Genomic DNA, 18,286 nt, shown 5'->3' with positions numbered 1-18,286 from the left:
GGCCAGATTCTGTGTCTCTGCTGAAGAAAAGACTCCCCACAGCAAGATGCTGCCACCACATAACTGTATGTTGGCTGGGATGGTGTTTTCAGGGTGATGCGCAATGTTAATTTTCCGCTACACATACTGTAGCATTTTGCATTTAGTCCAAAAAGTTCTATTGTACTTTGGTCTCATCTGACCAGAGCACCTTCTTCGTCATGCTAGCTGTGTTCCCTACATGGCTTTTTGCAAACTGCAAATGCGACTTCTTATGGCTTGCTTTCAAAAATGGCTTTCATCTTGCCATTCTTTCATAAAGGCCAGATTTGTGGAGTATACGATTAATAGTTGTCTGGTGGACAGATTCTCCCACCTGACCTGTGATCTGAAGCTCCTCTGTTGAGGAGAGCCATAAGATCAAATACTTAATTAACCTTACATAAGCTTTCTCAGATCAAAGTAATACACTAAAGATGGCTGCCATTTCCTGTTTCACCACACCATGTGCTGATATCCAAGATGATCAGTGGGACACTAAAGATGGCTGCCATTTCCTGTTTCACCACACCATGTGCTGATATCCAAGATGACCCCCACCCTGATGACCTCATGGATCCAACCACAGTGACGGCCACCTTGATGACCTCATGGACCAACCCACCCTGATGACCTCATGGATCTGCCCACGTACTTGCTCATTGCCGAACCCACTAACCAATGGAATACATCCGATCGTTCCCATTTTAGAGCTAACCGAGCCCCCCTTACAGGGGTTATATAAACCTGTGTTCTCATTAAATAAAGGCCCTTGGAGCTGAGCCATAGATTGATCAAGGAGAGTTTACATCTGACTGTGTGTTATCTGATGTTATTTCTTTAGTACGCACCTGATCAATATCCATTAGGCCAGAGGTAGGCAGCTAGAGTGAACATTTCTTATTGTTCAACCTAACACCTCCAGAGTGACCATGGGCCTCTTATCTGCTTGTCTAATTAATGCTCTTCTTGCGTGGGATGTCAGTTTAGGTGTACAGACATGTCTTGGTTGTATCATTTTTGGAGGATGGATTGAACAGTGCTCCATGTGATGTTCAGAGCTTGGGGTATTTTTTATAACCTAACCCTGCTTTACTCGTCTCCAAAGCTTTATCCCTGACCCGTCTGGTGTGTTCCTTGAATTTCATGATGCTGGTTTGATCCATAATGTTTTCAAACCTCTGATGCCTAGTTATAGTTATACCGGGAATACATTACTCACAGGTAGACTCAATATACTAATTATGTGACTTCTGGAGGCAATTGGTCACTCAGGATTTTATTTAGGGGTATCAGACTACAGGGACTTGAATACCAATGCACGTCACAATTTTCAGATTCATATTTCTAAAATAATTAGAAAACCATGTGTGATTTCCTTTACACTTCAAATACTTGCTATTTAGTGTTGGTATATCACATAGCATCCCAATAAAATACATTTAAGCTTGTGGATGTAACGAGAAAAAATGTGGAAAAGTTGACGGGGTATGAATACATTGTATATTAACAGTACATTGATTTAATGGCAAAAAAAACTTCACAGGTGAGCTTCTTTAAGAGCCACACTAAAATATTTCAGATTACATTAACTCTGCAGTAAGATTAAAAAGTCTATCACAAAATGCACAAAAGTAATAATTAAAAACGGCAAGCAACACAAATGTTGTAAATTTTGATGCCAATATTAAATGATAGCTTTTGGCGCAAAATTAATAAAGGCGCAAATATTTTTTATTAATGTCACCCCCACTGGGGACTTTAATGCATAATGCTTTTCACGGTTTCCATAGAGTTTAACCCCTTATCGATTGCCGATACTCATTAAAACGGCGGCCACTAAGGGTACTTATTCCCTCAATGCCATTATATTAGTAAATTATTACACTAAGCTGCACAGGTTTTTGGATTTACCAACTAGTTTGGGCCCTCTGATTTCTGTGTACGTTCACTCTCACTCTCACTCTGAATATTCATTCAAAACATTTTTATCTGGTAAAGTAATTATTGCACTATGTACAATCATGCAAAAATAAGTAATGGCACTCTATGTAGATATATAAAACTGTACATCTCCTAAAATTGTATATCACAGTTCCTATATGTTGAACTACTAGAAAACAGTGATGATGCGGCAACTGAACTGCGCCTATGCCATCACCAACGCCAATTAGCTTTACAATCGTTATCCTGTGCAGTGCTCGGAATCAATAAAAACTCTGATCCCATCCATTTATTCTCCAAACTGTTGAGTGTGGCACTAAAAAGGTTTAACAGAGGACTCAAAGGTCTGCAATGCAAATAGAGGAGTGCCAAAGAGTTATCATGGCATCTGTGGTTCTAACAATGGTCCACAGGCCTGATAGTCCATGAGCCGGGCCAGATATCGGTACCACCCGGAGTGACTAATTTTCTTTGGTATTTTTAGGTAGATGCATGTCTGTAGTTTATTTTTTGATATGATAGCCCTTACATATACGTAGCTTATTAACCCCTTCAGCCCTAGGCCTATTTGTACCCAAGTGCCTAAGCCAATCTGACCTGTGCCACTTCATGGGCTAATAACTTTGGAACGCTTTCACCTATCCAAGCCATTCTGAGATTGTTTTCTCGTGACATATTGTACTTCACGTCAGTGCTAAATGGGAGTCAATATATTTTACCTTTCTATATAAAAAAATGCTAAATATTCGGAAATTTTGGAAAAATCGGCAATTTTTTAACTTTGAAATTCTCTGCTTTTTACAAAAATACTGATACCCCCCATAATAGTTATTAATTTACACTCCCCACATGTTTACTTCATATTGGCATCATTTTGAAAATGAAACCTTATTGTTTTACGACGTAATAGGGCTTATAGTTTTATGCGCAATTTTTCACATTTACAGCAAAACCCACTTTTCAAAGGACCAAGTCACTTCTGAAGTCACTTTAAGGGGCTTACATAACAGAAACCACCCATAAATTACCCCATTTTGCAAACTACACCCCTCAAGCTGTTCAAAACTCATTTTTAAAAACTGTTAACCCTTTAGGTGTTCCACAGGAATTTTAGCATGAGCCAAGAACCAAATATGACGATATCGGTACCACCCGGAGTGACTAGATGTAGTATTTGTAACAAAATTTAATCCAAGTTATGTAAATACACACTGAACATGTCATGTGCATATATATATATATATATATATATATATATATATATATATATATATATATATGTTACTCCATAATATCTTCAACATCGGACTCTGAATCTGACTGTTGTTCTACTGGCTCGTCTTCAGTACCCTTGTTCTGGCATGTCTGTAATCTGCACATGTCTGTGCACTTCAGGCCATTGCTGAGGCAAGTACACTGAGGAAGTTCACATGACCGCACACACTTGCAGGACAGTAGCTGTATAATAGCTTCTGGTGCTGGTGCCCCTTGCATCCACTTGACAACAAGCTTTCCGTCGTTATCTATCATCCAACCGCAGTCTGTTGGGTTTGCAACCCATGGCTGGCTCTGCAGACTTCTCCTCCAGATCGCAGCCTGGTAGTTTGCACGCAGTGCATGCATGAAAAGGCAGTCCTGGCAAGGAGGGAGTTGACTTGACTCTACCACTCCACGTCTGGCACAGAACAGCTGATAACGGAGCCTGTTTACCTCAGTTGTTTGGGTAGTTGGCAGGTACATGTGGCAGGTGATTTCCTGTAACTTCTCAAAAAGTTCGGTAGACACTTCCCATGAACGACCAACTTCCTGAAAGGCATCCTGGTATGTCTTGTTCATCTTCAACTGCTTGAGTGTCGTCATCTTCCCACGGCCAGCGAATGCACTGACGGTGTCACAGCCTGTAAATGCATGCATACCAATCAATGAATCACATACGCTGCCTCCCAATGTTCGGCTCAGAGTGGTGATATCCAGGAATCTTGTCCGGTTCTGTGTACCGCATTTCTGGAACAGGTGGGATGGGATTTTGTGGCACATGCCCAGACACAGGACCATGACATCAGTATCCTCCGAAGTGATGATGACCGACTTGTAACCAGATTCTGCTGCATGAAGAGCATTGAGAATGAGGCGTGTGTCTGCTTCTTCTTGATTTGACTTAAGGTCAGCAGCCTCTTCCCACTGTTCTTTGGTGATCTTAAAGCAGAGCTGCTCACATGTGACATACAGCTCCTTCTCCTCAAGCTTCTCCCTGTGGTGTTTCGCCTTCCATTCTTCTACCAGAAACTTTATGAGACTTGCCTTGTTGGAGGAACTACTTAGAAGCTTTTTCCACTGCTGGATGTTGTGCCCATGTTGAATGTTCTTGAAATGGATCCCTGTGCCTTCATATCTGTTGACTCTTTCTGTATCTTTGATGGATGTCTCCTTGTAGACGTCAAAGACAATATCAATGCGCTTGCTCTTAGCACCCTCATGGATAGCGCGACTCATTGCTGTGCCTGCTAGCTGGCCAAATGTTGCATTGTTTCCCTTCAGTTTCTGAACCAGGCTCATCCCATCAATGATGGTTGCAGAGGGCTCGGGGATCACTTCTGCAGGACGAGCATTCCTCTCCAACTCCCTTGCGAGGGCAGCCTTGTTGGTCTTGCGGATAGACCCATCACCATTGGCAAGTGCCCATGGCAATGGACCCAGGGGATGAGTCAAGACATCACTCATTTGTAGCTTTCTGTTCTCAGCTACAAGTATCATCTGGCCAAATAGGTTTCTGTCAGCCTTCAAAATTACCTCCTTGCCAAGACCTTGTCTGCGTGTCTTCATTTGGATGTTAGAGAACGTTTTAAGTTTGTTCTTCGTCATCTTGTCATGAAACAATGTAGTTGGCTTATCGGTACCCAAACGCTCATCCTTGAATGTTTGATATGCATCCTCTCCTATACTGTATGCCCCTTGAAGGTCTTTGGCTACATCTGGTGGTGCTACAGTCGCTGTTGACAAACTGATAAGTTCACCATTATGCTCTTTGTTGAAGGGGTTCACCCAACCTGTCTCCAGCAGTTGAACGAAAGATTGGACATCGGCTTCATCTCTTCTAATCCTAGACACCTGTAGGTCTGAATGGCTGAAGTCAGTATATTGTTGGCCTACCAGGGCCCTCAGCTGCCTCAAGTACATACTGCGGTACTCTGATGTCAGGTAGAACCTGGAAACAGCTCCAACTTTGAGGCTGAAGCCTTTTGTGCCCCCTGGTGTCTGGGTGTCTTTGTTGATTGTCTCTTCAATGGTCTGGTCCACAGGAATTCGTCCAAAAGGATTCTTGCTACCGATCTGGACCGAAAAGCCACCTTGCATGAAGTATTCATGGACCTCTGGGTGTTCTATGGGCAGCCGAGACATTGTGGCATAGTAATAGGTTAGGTATCGGGCATAGTTGACCTTGTCATAGGCAAAACACCATGGTATCATCTGTCGGATTGCTCCTAGGTGAAGCATCCAGTTGCTGTGACATAGCCCCCTAGATTTCTTCCAGTAAAATTTGCACTCCAAAAGTCATTTGGCGCTCCTTCCCTTCCGAGGCCTGCCGTTCCCCAATACTGCAGTGTACGACAACATATCGGGTGTTGTTGTGTTCGGGAGAGATTGGTGAACAAATAGTGGGGTGCATTTTTTGCTGGTACACCTCTTAAAAATAAAAAAATGAGCCTAAAATGACACCTTCATGTAAAAAATGCACTTTTTCCATTTTCTCAACCAAGTGTTTCCAACTACTGTGAAACACTGGTTGGGTCAAAGTGGTCACTATACCCCCTAAAAGATTCCTTGGGGGTGTAGTTTCCAAAATAGGGTCACTTTTTGGGGTTTCCACTGTGGGGGTACCTCAGGCAGCCTTCAAATGTGACATGGCCCCCTAGATTTCTTCCAGTGAATCCGCCACCCAAAAACCACATAGCGCTCCTTCCGTGTTGAGCTGTGCTGTGTGCCCATACTTTAGTTTACGAGTACATGTGGGGTGTTTCTATAAACTGCAGAATTAGGGTAACCAAGTTTGGGTTTGCCGTTAACCCTTGCTAGGTTGCAGGTAAAATTGGATTACAATGTAATATCTGGAAAAAAAATGAAATTTTGAAATTTCGCCTTCATTCTGCTAAAATTCCTGTGGAACACCTAAAGGGTTAACAGTTTTTAAAAATGAGTTTTGAACAGCTTGAGGGGTGTAGTTTGCAAAATGGGGTAATTTATGGGTGGTTTCTGTTATGTAAGCCCCTTAAAGTGACTTCAGAAGTGACTTGGTCCTTTGAAAAGTGGGTTTTGCTGTAAATGTGAAAAATTGCGCATAAAACTATAAGCCCTATTACGTCGTAAAACAATAAGGTTTCATTTTCAAAATGATGCCAATATGAAGTAAACATGTGGGGAGTGTAAATTAATAACTATTATGGGGGGTATCAGTATTTTTGTAAAAAGCAGAGAATTTCAAAGTTAAAAAATTGCCGATTTTTCCAAAATTTCCGAATATTTAGCATTTTTTTATATAGAAAGGTAAAATATATTGACTCCCATTTAGCACTGACGTGAAGTACAATATGTCACGAGAAAACAATCTCAGAATGGCTTGGATAGGTGAAAGCGTTCCAAAGTTATTAGCCCATGAAGTGGCACAGGTCAGATTGGCTTAGGCACTTGGGTACAAATAGGCCTAGGGCTGAAGGGGTTAATAAGCTACGTATATGTAAGGGCTATCATATCAAAAAATAAACTACAGACATGCATCTACCTAAAAATACCAAAGAGAATTAGTCACTCCGCTTGGTACCGATATCGTCAAATTTGGTTCTTGGCTCATGGACTATGACATGTTAATACATCTAAGGGTCTGTTTACACAGATTGACTGGGGAACTAAACGACTACTGTTTACTGATTAGTTAAAAGCCTATTTATACAGGTAGACCTGTAATAGATAGTTTACTGCACATAGGCTGCCATGGTTCTCGGCAGCGCAGGTCCTGTTTACACAGGATGATGCGCTACTGAAAACGATGACTTTTAAGCCTGTTTAAAAATAATTTCACCTAATAAATTAGCATTTTTCTCATTCATCAGGTGATAGGCACATTGTGTACAGCACATAATTATTGTTAAACGAGCATTTAAAGGAACCCTCGTTCATAATAAATTACAAAACTTCTATCCTTAGCCATGTTAAGTATGGACAGGACACAAATTGCACTCTGATGCCAACCAAGTGTGGTACGTGTTTGCACCGACCAATAGACTTGTATTGGCCTATTTCATCCATGATACCACAAAAAAAAGACAACCCCATAGATAATTATGAGTAGTGATGAGCTAGTATACTCGTTGCTCGGGTTTTCCCAAGCACGCTCGGGTGGTATCCGAGTATTTGTGAGTGCGCGGAGATTTAGTTTTTGTCGACCCCACAGCTCCATGATTTATGGCTGATAGGCAGCTTGAATTCATGAGGGGATTCCCTAGCAACCAGGCAACCCCCACATATACTCAGGCTGGCTAGCAGCCGTAAATCATGGAGCTGTGGGGGTCGACAAAAACTAAATCTCCGAGCACTCACAAGTACTCGAAGACTACCCAAGCGTGCTCTGAAAAACCCAAGCAACGAGTACACTCGCTCATCACTAATTATGAGTATATGTTGTATCAGTGAAAAAAAATGGATACAACTCATATATTCAACAAGGATGTCTGAGTGATTTTTAATGAATTGATCCACTTTAACAGACTTTTTCCTCTAAATATATAGCACGGTTCTAATATCACCAGCCATCTTTAAAGTGACTTGTGACCTGAAAAAGGTCGGGGATCTCTGGTGTCATTCATAGTGTAGGTGTGTATAGCGTTATTTTGAGGCATGAACTCGGTAGCACATTTTCATTTGTCTATAAGGAAACAATTTTATATACCACCTTTTCGCCAGTTCCAGCTATTAGACTCTGTGGAGCTTTAAAGTCACAAATGGACTTTTTTCAGCCAAGGTTTTCTTGCGTAGTCTTAGGAGACAGTCTTTTCTAGACAAGATCCTGATGACTGAAGTTGTAGCTCTAGAACGCTTCAACATTTCCCACTGATTCTGAGATTGTTTTCTCATGACATATTGTACTTCATGTTAGTGGTAAAATTTCTTCTATATACAGTAACTTGTGTTTATTAAAAAGAAGGAAATTTTGCAAAAATTTAGAACATTTTTGCAATTTTCAAACTTTTAATTTTTGTGCCCTTAAATTAGAGAGATATGTCACACAAAATACTTAATAAATAACATTTCCCACATGTCTACTTTACATCAGCCCAATTTTGGAAACCTAATTTTTTTGTTAGGACATTATAAAGGTTAAAATTGGACCAGCAATTCTTATTTTCCCAACAGAATTTACTAACCCTTTTTTTTAGAGATCACCTCACATTTGAAGTGAGTTTGGAGGGTCAATATAACAGAAAATACACAAAAGTGACACCATTCTAAAAACTGCATCCCTCAAGGTGAGCAAAACCACATTCAGGAAGTTTATTAACCCTTCAGGTGCTTCACGAGAACTAAAGCAATGTGGAAGGAAAAAATGAACATTTTACTTTTTCACAAACAAAATTTATTTTGGAGCTAATTTTTTTTTATTTTCACAAGGGTATCAGGAGAAAATGGACCACAGAATTTGTTGTGCAATTTCTCCTGAGTACGTCGATACCCCGTATGTGAGGCAAAGCCACTGTTTGGGCGCATGGCATGACTCAGAAGGGAGGGAGCACCGTTTGACTTTTTGAACACAAAATTGGCTGGAATCAATGGTGAGTGCCATGTCGCATTTGGAGACCCCCGATGTCCCTAAACAGTGGAAATCCCCAATTCTAACTCCAACCCCAACCTCAACACACCCCTAACCCTAATCCCAACCCTAACCATAACCCTAACCACAACCCTAACCCTAACACACCCCTAACCATAATAGGGTCTATCACAGTGATCAAAATGAACCAATAGGAAATATTGCTGCTGGCCGGCAGATCTTGGCGGGTGTACTGCGCATGCTCCCTCAATTTTCTTCAACGGCTGGGGGACAGGACCAGGGGATGCAGGAGGGTCCAGGGATGCTCGGAGGAAGCTCCGGGGAAGCTTGGGGAACCCCATTTCTCTCGCTTCTGATGTGCTAGATCGTGTCAGAGGAGACAGAAATTAAATGGGAAATTGGACTTTTTTATTTTGCGGTCGCCGTTATTCAGTGAATAACGGTGATCACAACACTGAGGTTGGTAGAAACTGACCCGAATCATGTTCTCTTACGTCTCAGCTACACCTGGTAGCCGAAACCCCAGAGAATTTCCGACAGTAGGGGGGCGCTATAACCTTATTTCTCAGCTCCGTTATAAAAGCGGCACTGAGGAATAAGTACTCTTAACTGCCGCCGTTAAAAGGCATATCAAGATTATATTATTATCTACGGTATGGGAACCTACTTTGGCAACTTCTGTAGTAGTGCTCACGCTATAGTTAATCAGTTAAAAGGCATATCGGCGGTCGATAAGGGGTTAAACAATTCTGAACTGCCCATATGATGATGTCATATGTTTGGAAGCTTCTGGTAACATCGGAGTTGCTTACAGACAGACCTGTGGATGTATATTAACGCACACCTGAAACACACTGCTTCTTTGTGTAGCATCATGGGAAAGTCTTAAGAAATCAGCCAAGATATAAGGAAGAGACTTGTGGATTCGCTCTGGCTCATCCTCGGGTACAAATTCATGATACCTGAAGGTACCTCGTTCATCTGTACAAACGATTATATGCAAGTACATACAAGATGGAAATATCATCATACCGCTTAAGAAGGAGACGGGTTCTGTGTCCCAAAGATGAACGTGCTTTGGTCCGACATGTGCATATCAACCCAAGGACAAAAGTTAAAGACCTTGTGAAGATGATAGCGGAAGCTGATAAGATTGTGTCAATATCCACAGTGAAACGAGTACTGTATCAGCATGGGCTGAAAGGCAACTCTGCCAGGAAGAAGCCATAACTCCAAAAGAAACATAAAAAGCCAGATTAATGCTTGCACACAGGAACCAAGACCTTAATTTTTGGAGACATGTCCTGTGGTCTGATGAAACTAAAATTGAACTTTTTGAGCATAATGACCATAGTTGGAGGAAAAAGGGAGAAACTTGGAAGCCTAAGAACACCAACTCAACTGTGAAACATGGTATAGCAGCATCATGTTGTGGGATTGTTTTGCTGCAGGAGTGACTGGTGCTCTTCACAAAATAGATGGCATCATGAGAAAAGAAGATTATGTGGCAATACTGAAGGAACATCTCAAGACATCAGCCAGGAAGTTAAAGCTTGAGCGGAAATAGGTCTTCCAAATGGACAATGACCCTAGGCATACTGCCAAAATGGTAATAAAGCAGCTTAAGGATAACAAAGTCAATGTTTTGGAGTGGCCATCACAAAGCCCTGATCTCAATCCTATTGAAAATTTATGTGCAAAGCTGAAAAGGCCGATGCAAGCAAGGCAATCTACAAGCCTGGATCAGTTACACCAGTTTTGTCAAGAGGAATGGGCCCTATTGTGAGAAGCTTGTGGAAGGATAACCCAAACGTTTGACCCAAGTAATTCAGTTTAAGGGCAATGGTACCAAATACTAATGGAATATATGTAAACTTTTGACTATGCAGTAAGTAATAAAAATGCCATAAAACATTCTCTCTTTCATTATTCAGGCGTTTGGCAAATATTAATAATTATGGTAATTCTAATTGTCCTAAAACAGGAAAGGTTTATTCTGATTTCATGTCAGATATTGAGAAAACCATGCATCTGTGTCTATTTACTGTATATAGTGTATGTAAACTTCTGGTTTCAACTTTATATGAAAACACATAGGAGCAGATTTATTAATCCTGTGCAACAGTCACATTTATCACAGTAGCTCATGCTGATAAATTTGGCTTATCTTAGACACTTTTACCTAACTTTACACCCTCTTCTATGGGTTGGATATTTTTGATGTCTAAATTCTGGTGCAATTTGATGCATTTTGTTAAATCTTAAAGAGGTGGTCTGACGTCCAATGTCATTTTCCATCTAAATCCCTAACAATTTAGTGCCATAATCTAAACTATTTTTTAATTTACTTTAATAAAAAAAATCCCTATCCTTCCCTAACTACAGTGCCTTGCGAAAGTATTTGGCCCCCTGGAACTTTTCAACCTTTTCCCACATATTATGCTTCAAATATAAAGATACCAAATGTAAATTTTGGGTGAAAAATCAACAACAAGTGGAACACAATTGTGGAGTTGAACGAAATTTATTGCTTATTTTAAATTTTTGTGGAAATTCAAAAACTGAAAAGTGGGGCATGCAATATTATTCAGCCCCTTTACTTTCAGTGCAGCAAACTCACTCCAGAAGTTCATTGTGGATCTCTGAATGATCCAATGTTGTCCTAAATGCCTAATGATGATAAATATAATCCACCTGTGTGTAATCAAGTCTCCGTATAAATGCACCTGCTCTGTGATAGTCTCAGGGTTCTGTTTGAAGCACAGAGAGCATCATGAAGACCAAGCAACACAACAGGCAGGTCTGTGATACTGTTGTGGAGAAGTTTAAAACTGGATTTGGATACAACATGATTTCCAAAACTTTAAACATCCCAAGGAGCACTGTGCAAGCGATCATATTGAAATTAAAGGAGTATCATACCACTGCAAATCTACCAAGAGCCGGCCGTCCCTCTAAACTTTCACCTCAAACAAGGAGAAGACTGATCAGAGATGCAGACAAGAGGCCCATGATCACTCTGGATTAAGTGCAGAGATCTACAGCTGAGGTGGGACAGTCTGTCCATAGGACAACAATCAGTCATACACTGCACAAATCTGGCCTTTATGGAAAAGTGGCAAGAAGAAAGCCATTTCTCAAAAATATCCATAAAAAGTGTTGTTTAAAGTTTTCAACAAGCCACCTGGGAGACATACCAAACATGTGGAAGAAGGTGCTCTGGTCAGATTAAACTAAAATCGAACTTTTGGCCAACAATGCCAAACGATATGTTTGGCGTAAAGGCAACACAGCTCATCATTCTGAACACACTATGCCTACTGTCAAACATGGTGGTGGCAGCATCATGGCTTGTGCCTGCTTTTCTTCAGCAGGGACCGGGAAGATGGTTAAAATTGATGGGAAGATGAATGGAGCCAAATACAGGACCATTCTTGAAGAAAACCTGTTGGAGTCTGCAAACGACCTGAGACTGGGACGGAGATTTGTCTTCCAACAAGACAATGGTCCCAAACATAAAGCAAAATCTACAATGGAATGGTTCACAAATAAACGTATCCAGGTGTTAGAATGGCCAAGTCAAAGTCCAGACCTCAATCCAATCGAGAATCTGTGGAAAGAGCTGAAAACTGCTGTTCACAAACGATCTCCATCAAACCTCACTGAGCTCGAGCTGTTTGCCAAGGAAGAATGGGCAAGAATTTCAGTCTCTTGATGTACAAAACTGATAGAGACATACCCCAAGCGACTTGCAGCTGTAATCGCAGCAAATGGTGGTGCAACAAAGTATTAAGCTAAAGGGTCCAAATAATATTGCACGCCCCACTTTTCAGGTTTTGAATTTCCACAAAAATTTAAAATAACCAATAAATTTCATTCAACTTCACAATTGTGTTCCACTTGTTGTTGATTCTTCACCAAAAATTTACATTTGGTATCTTTATGTTTGAAGCATGATATGTGGGAAAAGGTTGAAAAGTTCCAGGGGGCCGAATACTTTCGCAAGGCACTGTACACTATATATGGTAACTTCTTTTCCTTTTTTTTTTCACTTCCTGTTTGATCACACTCCTACAAGTCACGTCACTGATCTTTTCATGTCAGGTATTCTGACAACGCACACTAACAATGTGATCTGCTGCCGACTCGTTACTGCTGATCTGAGCAGGCAACAGAGAGTGCACCTCATGCAGGGACTAACCCAGCCCCTGAACCAAGAGTCACTGATGAAACTTTGCTTCAGGGAGGGAGCAGAGTCTATGACAGTGAACACAGCCTCTGCCCTCTGATGACACTTTGAGTATCCAAGTATGCACTGGGATTCTAAAATGAAGCATCATTAAAAAAGAAAGAGAATAACATAGAAAAGCAGTTAGTGTAGTTAGGGAAGAATAGGGAATTTTGAATTCAACTATATTAGAAAATAGTTTTGATTACAGCAATAAATAGATAGGGATTTAGGACAAAGATGACTTTGTACTTTGGACCTTTAAGGCATATGCCCTCTTGCAGCTAAGCTTTATCCTCCCAGTGAAGCCACGTCATTCAAGTGGGGCCCAAATCGTGTTTTAGACACATAATAATGAGGTCTAAAAGTAGATGCGACATTCTCCTCCAAAGTGGAGCACCAAAAATAGTAATTCTGTTCCATAGTCGCATTATTTGATTGTTAGCACATTAATTTGTTTCATGTACCTCTGAGATCATTTCATAACTAGATGAGCATTTCCTGAAGGAAATACATGGTGCTTGAACAGCGCTGCCAGCTTTACCGCAGCACTTACTTTTCACACACAGGACCGGGGGCACTTACTTTTCATACACAGGACCAGGGGCACTTACTTTTCACACACACAGGACCGGGGGGCACTTACTTTTCACACACACAGGACCGGGGGGCACTTACTTTTCACACACAGGACCGGGGGCACTTACTTTTCACACACAGGACCGGGGGCACTTACTTTTCACACACAGGACCGGGGGGTACTTACTTTTCACACACAGGACTGGGGGGCACTTACTTTTCACACACAGGACCGGGGGACACTTACTTTTCACACACAGGACCGGGGGGCACTTACTTTTCACACACAGGACCGGGGGCACTTACTTTTTACACACGGGACCGGGGGGCACTTACTTTTCACACACAGGACCAGGGGGCACTTACTTTTCACACACAGGACCGGGGGGCACTTACTTTTCACACACAGGACCAGGGGCACTTACTTTTCACACACGGGACCGGGGAGCACTTACTTTTCACACACGGGACCGGGGGGCACTTACTTTTCACACACAGGACCGGCAGGCACTTACTTTTCACACACGGGACCGGGGGGCACTTACTTTTCACACACGGGACCGGGGGGCACTTACTTTTCACACACAGACCGGGGGGCACTTACTTTTCACACACAGGACCGGGGGCACTTACTTTTCACACACGGGACCGGGGGGCACTTACTTTTCACACACGGGACCGGGGGCACTTACTTTTCACACACGGGACTGGGGGGCACTTACTTTTCACACACGGGACCGGGGGGCACTTACTTTTCCTACACACGGGATCGGGGGGCACTTACTTTTCACACAAAAGACCGGGGGACACTTACTTTTCACACACAGGACCGGGGGCACTTACTTTTCACAAACGGGACCGGGGGGCACTTACTCTTCACACACAGGATCGGGGGGGCACTTACTTTTCACACACTGGACCGGGGGGCACTTTCTTTTCACACACGGGACCAGGGAGGCATTTACTTTTCACACACTGGACCGGGGGGCACTTACTTTTCACACACAGGACCAGGGGGCACTTACTTTTCACACACACAGGACCGGGAGCACTTACTTTTCACACACAGGACCAGGGGGCACTTACTTTTCACACACAGGACAGTGGGACACTTACTTTTCACACATGGGACCGGGGGGCACTTACTTTTCACACACGGGACCGGGGGGCACTTACTTTTCACACACGGGACCGGGGGGCACTTACTTTTCACATGGGACCGGGGGGCTCTTACTTTTCACACACGGGACCGGGGGGCACTTACTTTTCACACACGGGAGCGGGGGCACTTACTTTTCACACACGGGACCGGGGGCACTTACTTTTCACACACTGGACCGGGGGCACTTACTTTTCACACACGGGACCGGGGGGCACTTACTTTTCACACACGGACCGGGGGGCACTTACTTTTTACAAACGGATTCGGGGGCACTTACTCTTCACACACAGGACCGGGGGGCACTTACTTTTCACACACTGGACCGGGGGGCACTTACTTTTCACACACGGGACCAGGGGGCACTTACTTTTCACACACTGGACCGGGGGCACTTACTTTTCACACACAAGACCGGGGGGCACTTACTTTTCACACACTGGACCGGGAGGAAATTACTTTTCACACACGGGACCGGGGGGCACTTACTCTTCACCCACAGGATCGGGGGCACTTACTTTTCACACACTGGACCGGGGGGCACTTACTTTTCACACACGGGACCGGGCGGCACTTACTTTTCACACACGGGACCGGGGGGGCACTTGCTTTTCACACACTGGACCGGGGGGCAATTACTTTTCACACACGGCATCGGGGGGGCACTTACTCTTCACCCACGGGACCGGGGGGCACTTACTTTTCACACACGGGACCGGGGGGCACTTAGTTTTCACACACAGGACCGGGGGGCACTTACTTTTCACACACGGGACCGGGGGGCACTTACTTTTCACACACGGGACCGGGGGGCACTTACTTTTCACACACGGGACCGGGGGGCACTTACTTTTCACACACAGGACCGGGGGGCACTTACTTTTCACACACGGGACCGGGGGGCACTTACTTTTCACACACGGGACCGGGGGGCACTTACTTTTCACACACGGGACCGGGGGGCACTTACTTTTCACACGGGACCGGGGGGCACTTACTCTTCACACACAGGATCGGGGGGCACTTACTTTTCACACACGGGATCGGGGGGCTCTTACTTTTCACACACGGGATCGGGGGGCTCTTACTTTTCACACACGGGACCAGAGGGGCACTTACTTTTCACACATGGGACCGGGGGTACTTACTTTTCACAAACGGGACCGGGGGCACTTACTCTTCACACACGGGATCGGGGGGCTCTTACTTTTCACACACGGGACCGGGGGGCACTTACTTTTCACACACGGGACCGGGGGCACTTACTTTTCACAAACGGGACCGGGGGCACTTACTCTTCACACACAGGATTGGGGGGCACTTACTTTTCACACACTGGACCGGGGGGCACTTACTTTTCACACACGGGACCAGGGGGCATTTACTTTTCACACACTGGACCGGGGGGCACTTACTTTTCACACACGGGACCAGGGGGCACTTACTTTTCACACAGACAGGACCGGGGGCACTTACTTTTCACACACAGGACCGGGGGGCACTTACTTTTCACACACAGGACCGTGGGACACTTACTTTTCACACACGGGACCGGGGGGCACTTACTTTTCACACACAGGACCGGGGGCACTTACTTTTCACACACGGGACCGGGGGGCACTTACTTTTCATACGGGACCGGGGGGCTCTTACTTTTCACACACGGGACCGGGGGGCACTTACTTTTCACACACGGGACCGGGGGCACTTACTTTTCACACACTAGACCGGGGGCACTTACTTTTCACACACAGGACCGGGGGGCACTTACTTTTCACACACTGGACCGGGGGGAAATTACTCCTCACACACGGGACCGGGAGGGCACTTACTCTTCACACACAGGATCGGGGGCACTTACTTTTCACACACTGGACCGGGGGGCACTTACTTTTCACACACGGGACCGGGGGCACTTACTTTTCACACACGGGACCGGGTGGCACTTGCTTTTCACACACTGGACTGGGGGGCAATTACTTTTCACACACGGGACCGGGGGGGCACTTACTCTTCACACACGGGACCGGGGGGCACTTACTTTTCACACACGGGACCGGGGGGCACTTACTTTTCACACACGGGACCGGGGGGCACTTACTTTTTACACACTGGACCGGGGGGCACTTACTTTTCACACACGGGACTGGGGGGCACTTACTTTTCACACACGGGACCGGGGGGCACTTACTCTTCACACACTGGACCGGGGAGCAAATAGTTTTCACACACGGGACCGGGGGGGCACTTACTTTTCACACACTGGACCGGGGGGCACTTACTTTTCACACATGGGACTGGGGGGCACTTACTTTTCACACACTGGACCGGGTGGCACTTACTTTTCACACACGGGACCGGGGGGCACTTACTTTTCACACACGGGGCCGGGGGGGGCACTTACTTTTCACACACGGGATGGGAGGGTGTCATTGTCACTTTATTCTGATGTTTGACTTTGATAAATGATCATGTCCTAAAATGGACACCGTACATTTGCATAGCTGCCATCTTTGGAAGGTCAAGTTGGGGGTCATGGAAAGGTCGCCATTAATTCCTATGGGAATTTTTTTTTAAATGCGATTTTTTTAAAAACTACAAATCGGATCGACTCCAAAAATACATAGCACACCTGTCCCCACCGAGGGCTTCGAAACGCCGCCTGAACGGGGTCTCTGCGCCGAGCGGTTCTGGCCGCATTAATTGCGGAAAACGCGGAGAAGAAGAATAAAATAAAAGAAATCGGATTACAATATGTTGCTTGAACCTAGAGGGTTCAAGCACCATAAATATTTATTTATGTATTTTGCTTCCTTATATAGCGCCATTAATTCAACAGCTTTTTACAAGCACTATCTCAGAAGAGGCAATTTGCATACATGCACTATCATCACTGTCTTCATTGGGGCTCACAATCTAAATTCCCTATCAGTATGTCTTTGGAGTGTAGGAGGAAGCCGGAAAACCCAGAGGAAACCCACGCAAACATGGGGAGAACATACAGACTCCTTGCAGATGTTGTCCTTGGTGCGATTTGAACCCAGGACCCCAGCGCTGCACTGGGCCACCATGCTGCCCCGTAAATACTGTACATGTGATAAAGATTCTGTCATGCTGATGTATTCTATTTGTCCTTACAGGGAACACATGATGGGAGAAGATACTTTTTGCATTGAAATGGCAAGTTCTACCTTAACAAAATTGGTGGAAAAACTTGAGACTGTGGCAAAGAGTTGTGGAAGTGATGGACATTTGTTTTTTCAATGGGCAGAAAAAATTAAGGTAAGTTTTCATGAAAATGTTACAAAATTATTTCAGGGTAAGGATCACTATAAAATAAAGAAATACTGGTTACTTATTACTCAAATGCTGCTCTTCTGCAGTGGTGTCTGCCAGGACCTCAAGTGATGATGTCTTCAGTGACCTGACCTGACTATCGAGACTGATTTTCTGTAGCTGTCAGATAACCGATGGACAGCACATCATCATTTCTGGTCCTGGTGGTGACTACCTCCACCACACTGGAATGGTCAAGCAT

General features: G+C 44.1%; 1 protein-coding gene across 2 annotated transcripts in view; it reads left to right on the top strand.

The window, feature by feature from the left end:
• The window catches only part of STAT6 (signal transducer and activator of transcription 6), a 285,544-nt gene that overhangs the window by 170,728 nt on the left and 96,530 nt on the right, over positions 1–18,286 (top strand). For both annotated transcript variants that reach the window (XM_077297711.1, XM_077297710.1), the window contains one exon: positions 17,889–18,030. In XM_077297711.1, the coding sequence (XP_077153826.1) occupies positions 17,889–18,030 (142 nt within the window). The remainder of the gene's footprint in view (positions 1–17,888; positions 18,031–18,286) is intronic.

This window comes from Ranitomeya variabilis, chromosome 3 (assembly GCF_051348905.1).
Source record: "Ranitomeya variabilis isolate aRanVar5 chromosome 3, aRanVar5.hap1, whole genome shotgun sequence".
NCBI lineage: Eukaryota > Metazoa > Chordata > Amphibia > Anura > Dendrobatidae > Ranitomeya > Ranitomeya variabilis.
This window is presented reverse-complemented; position numbering and strand designations above follow the sequence as displayed.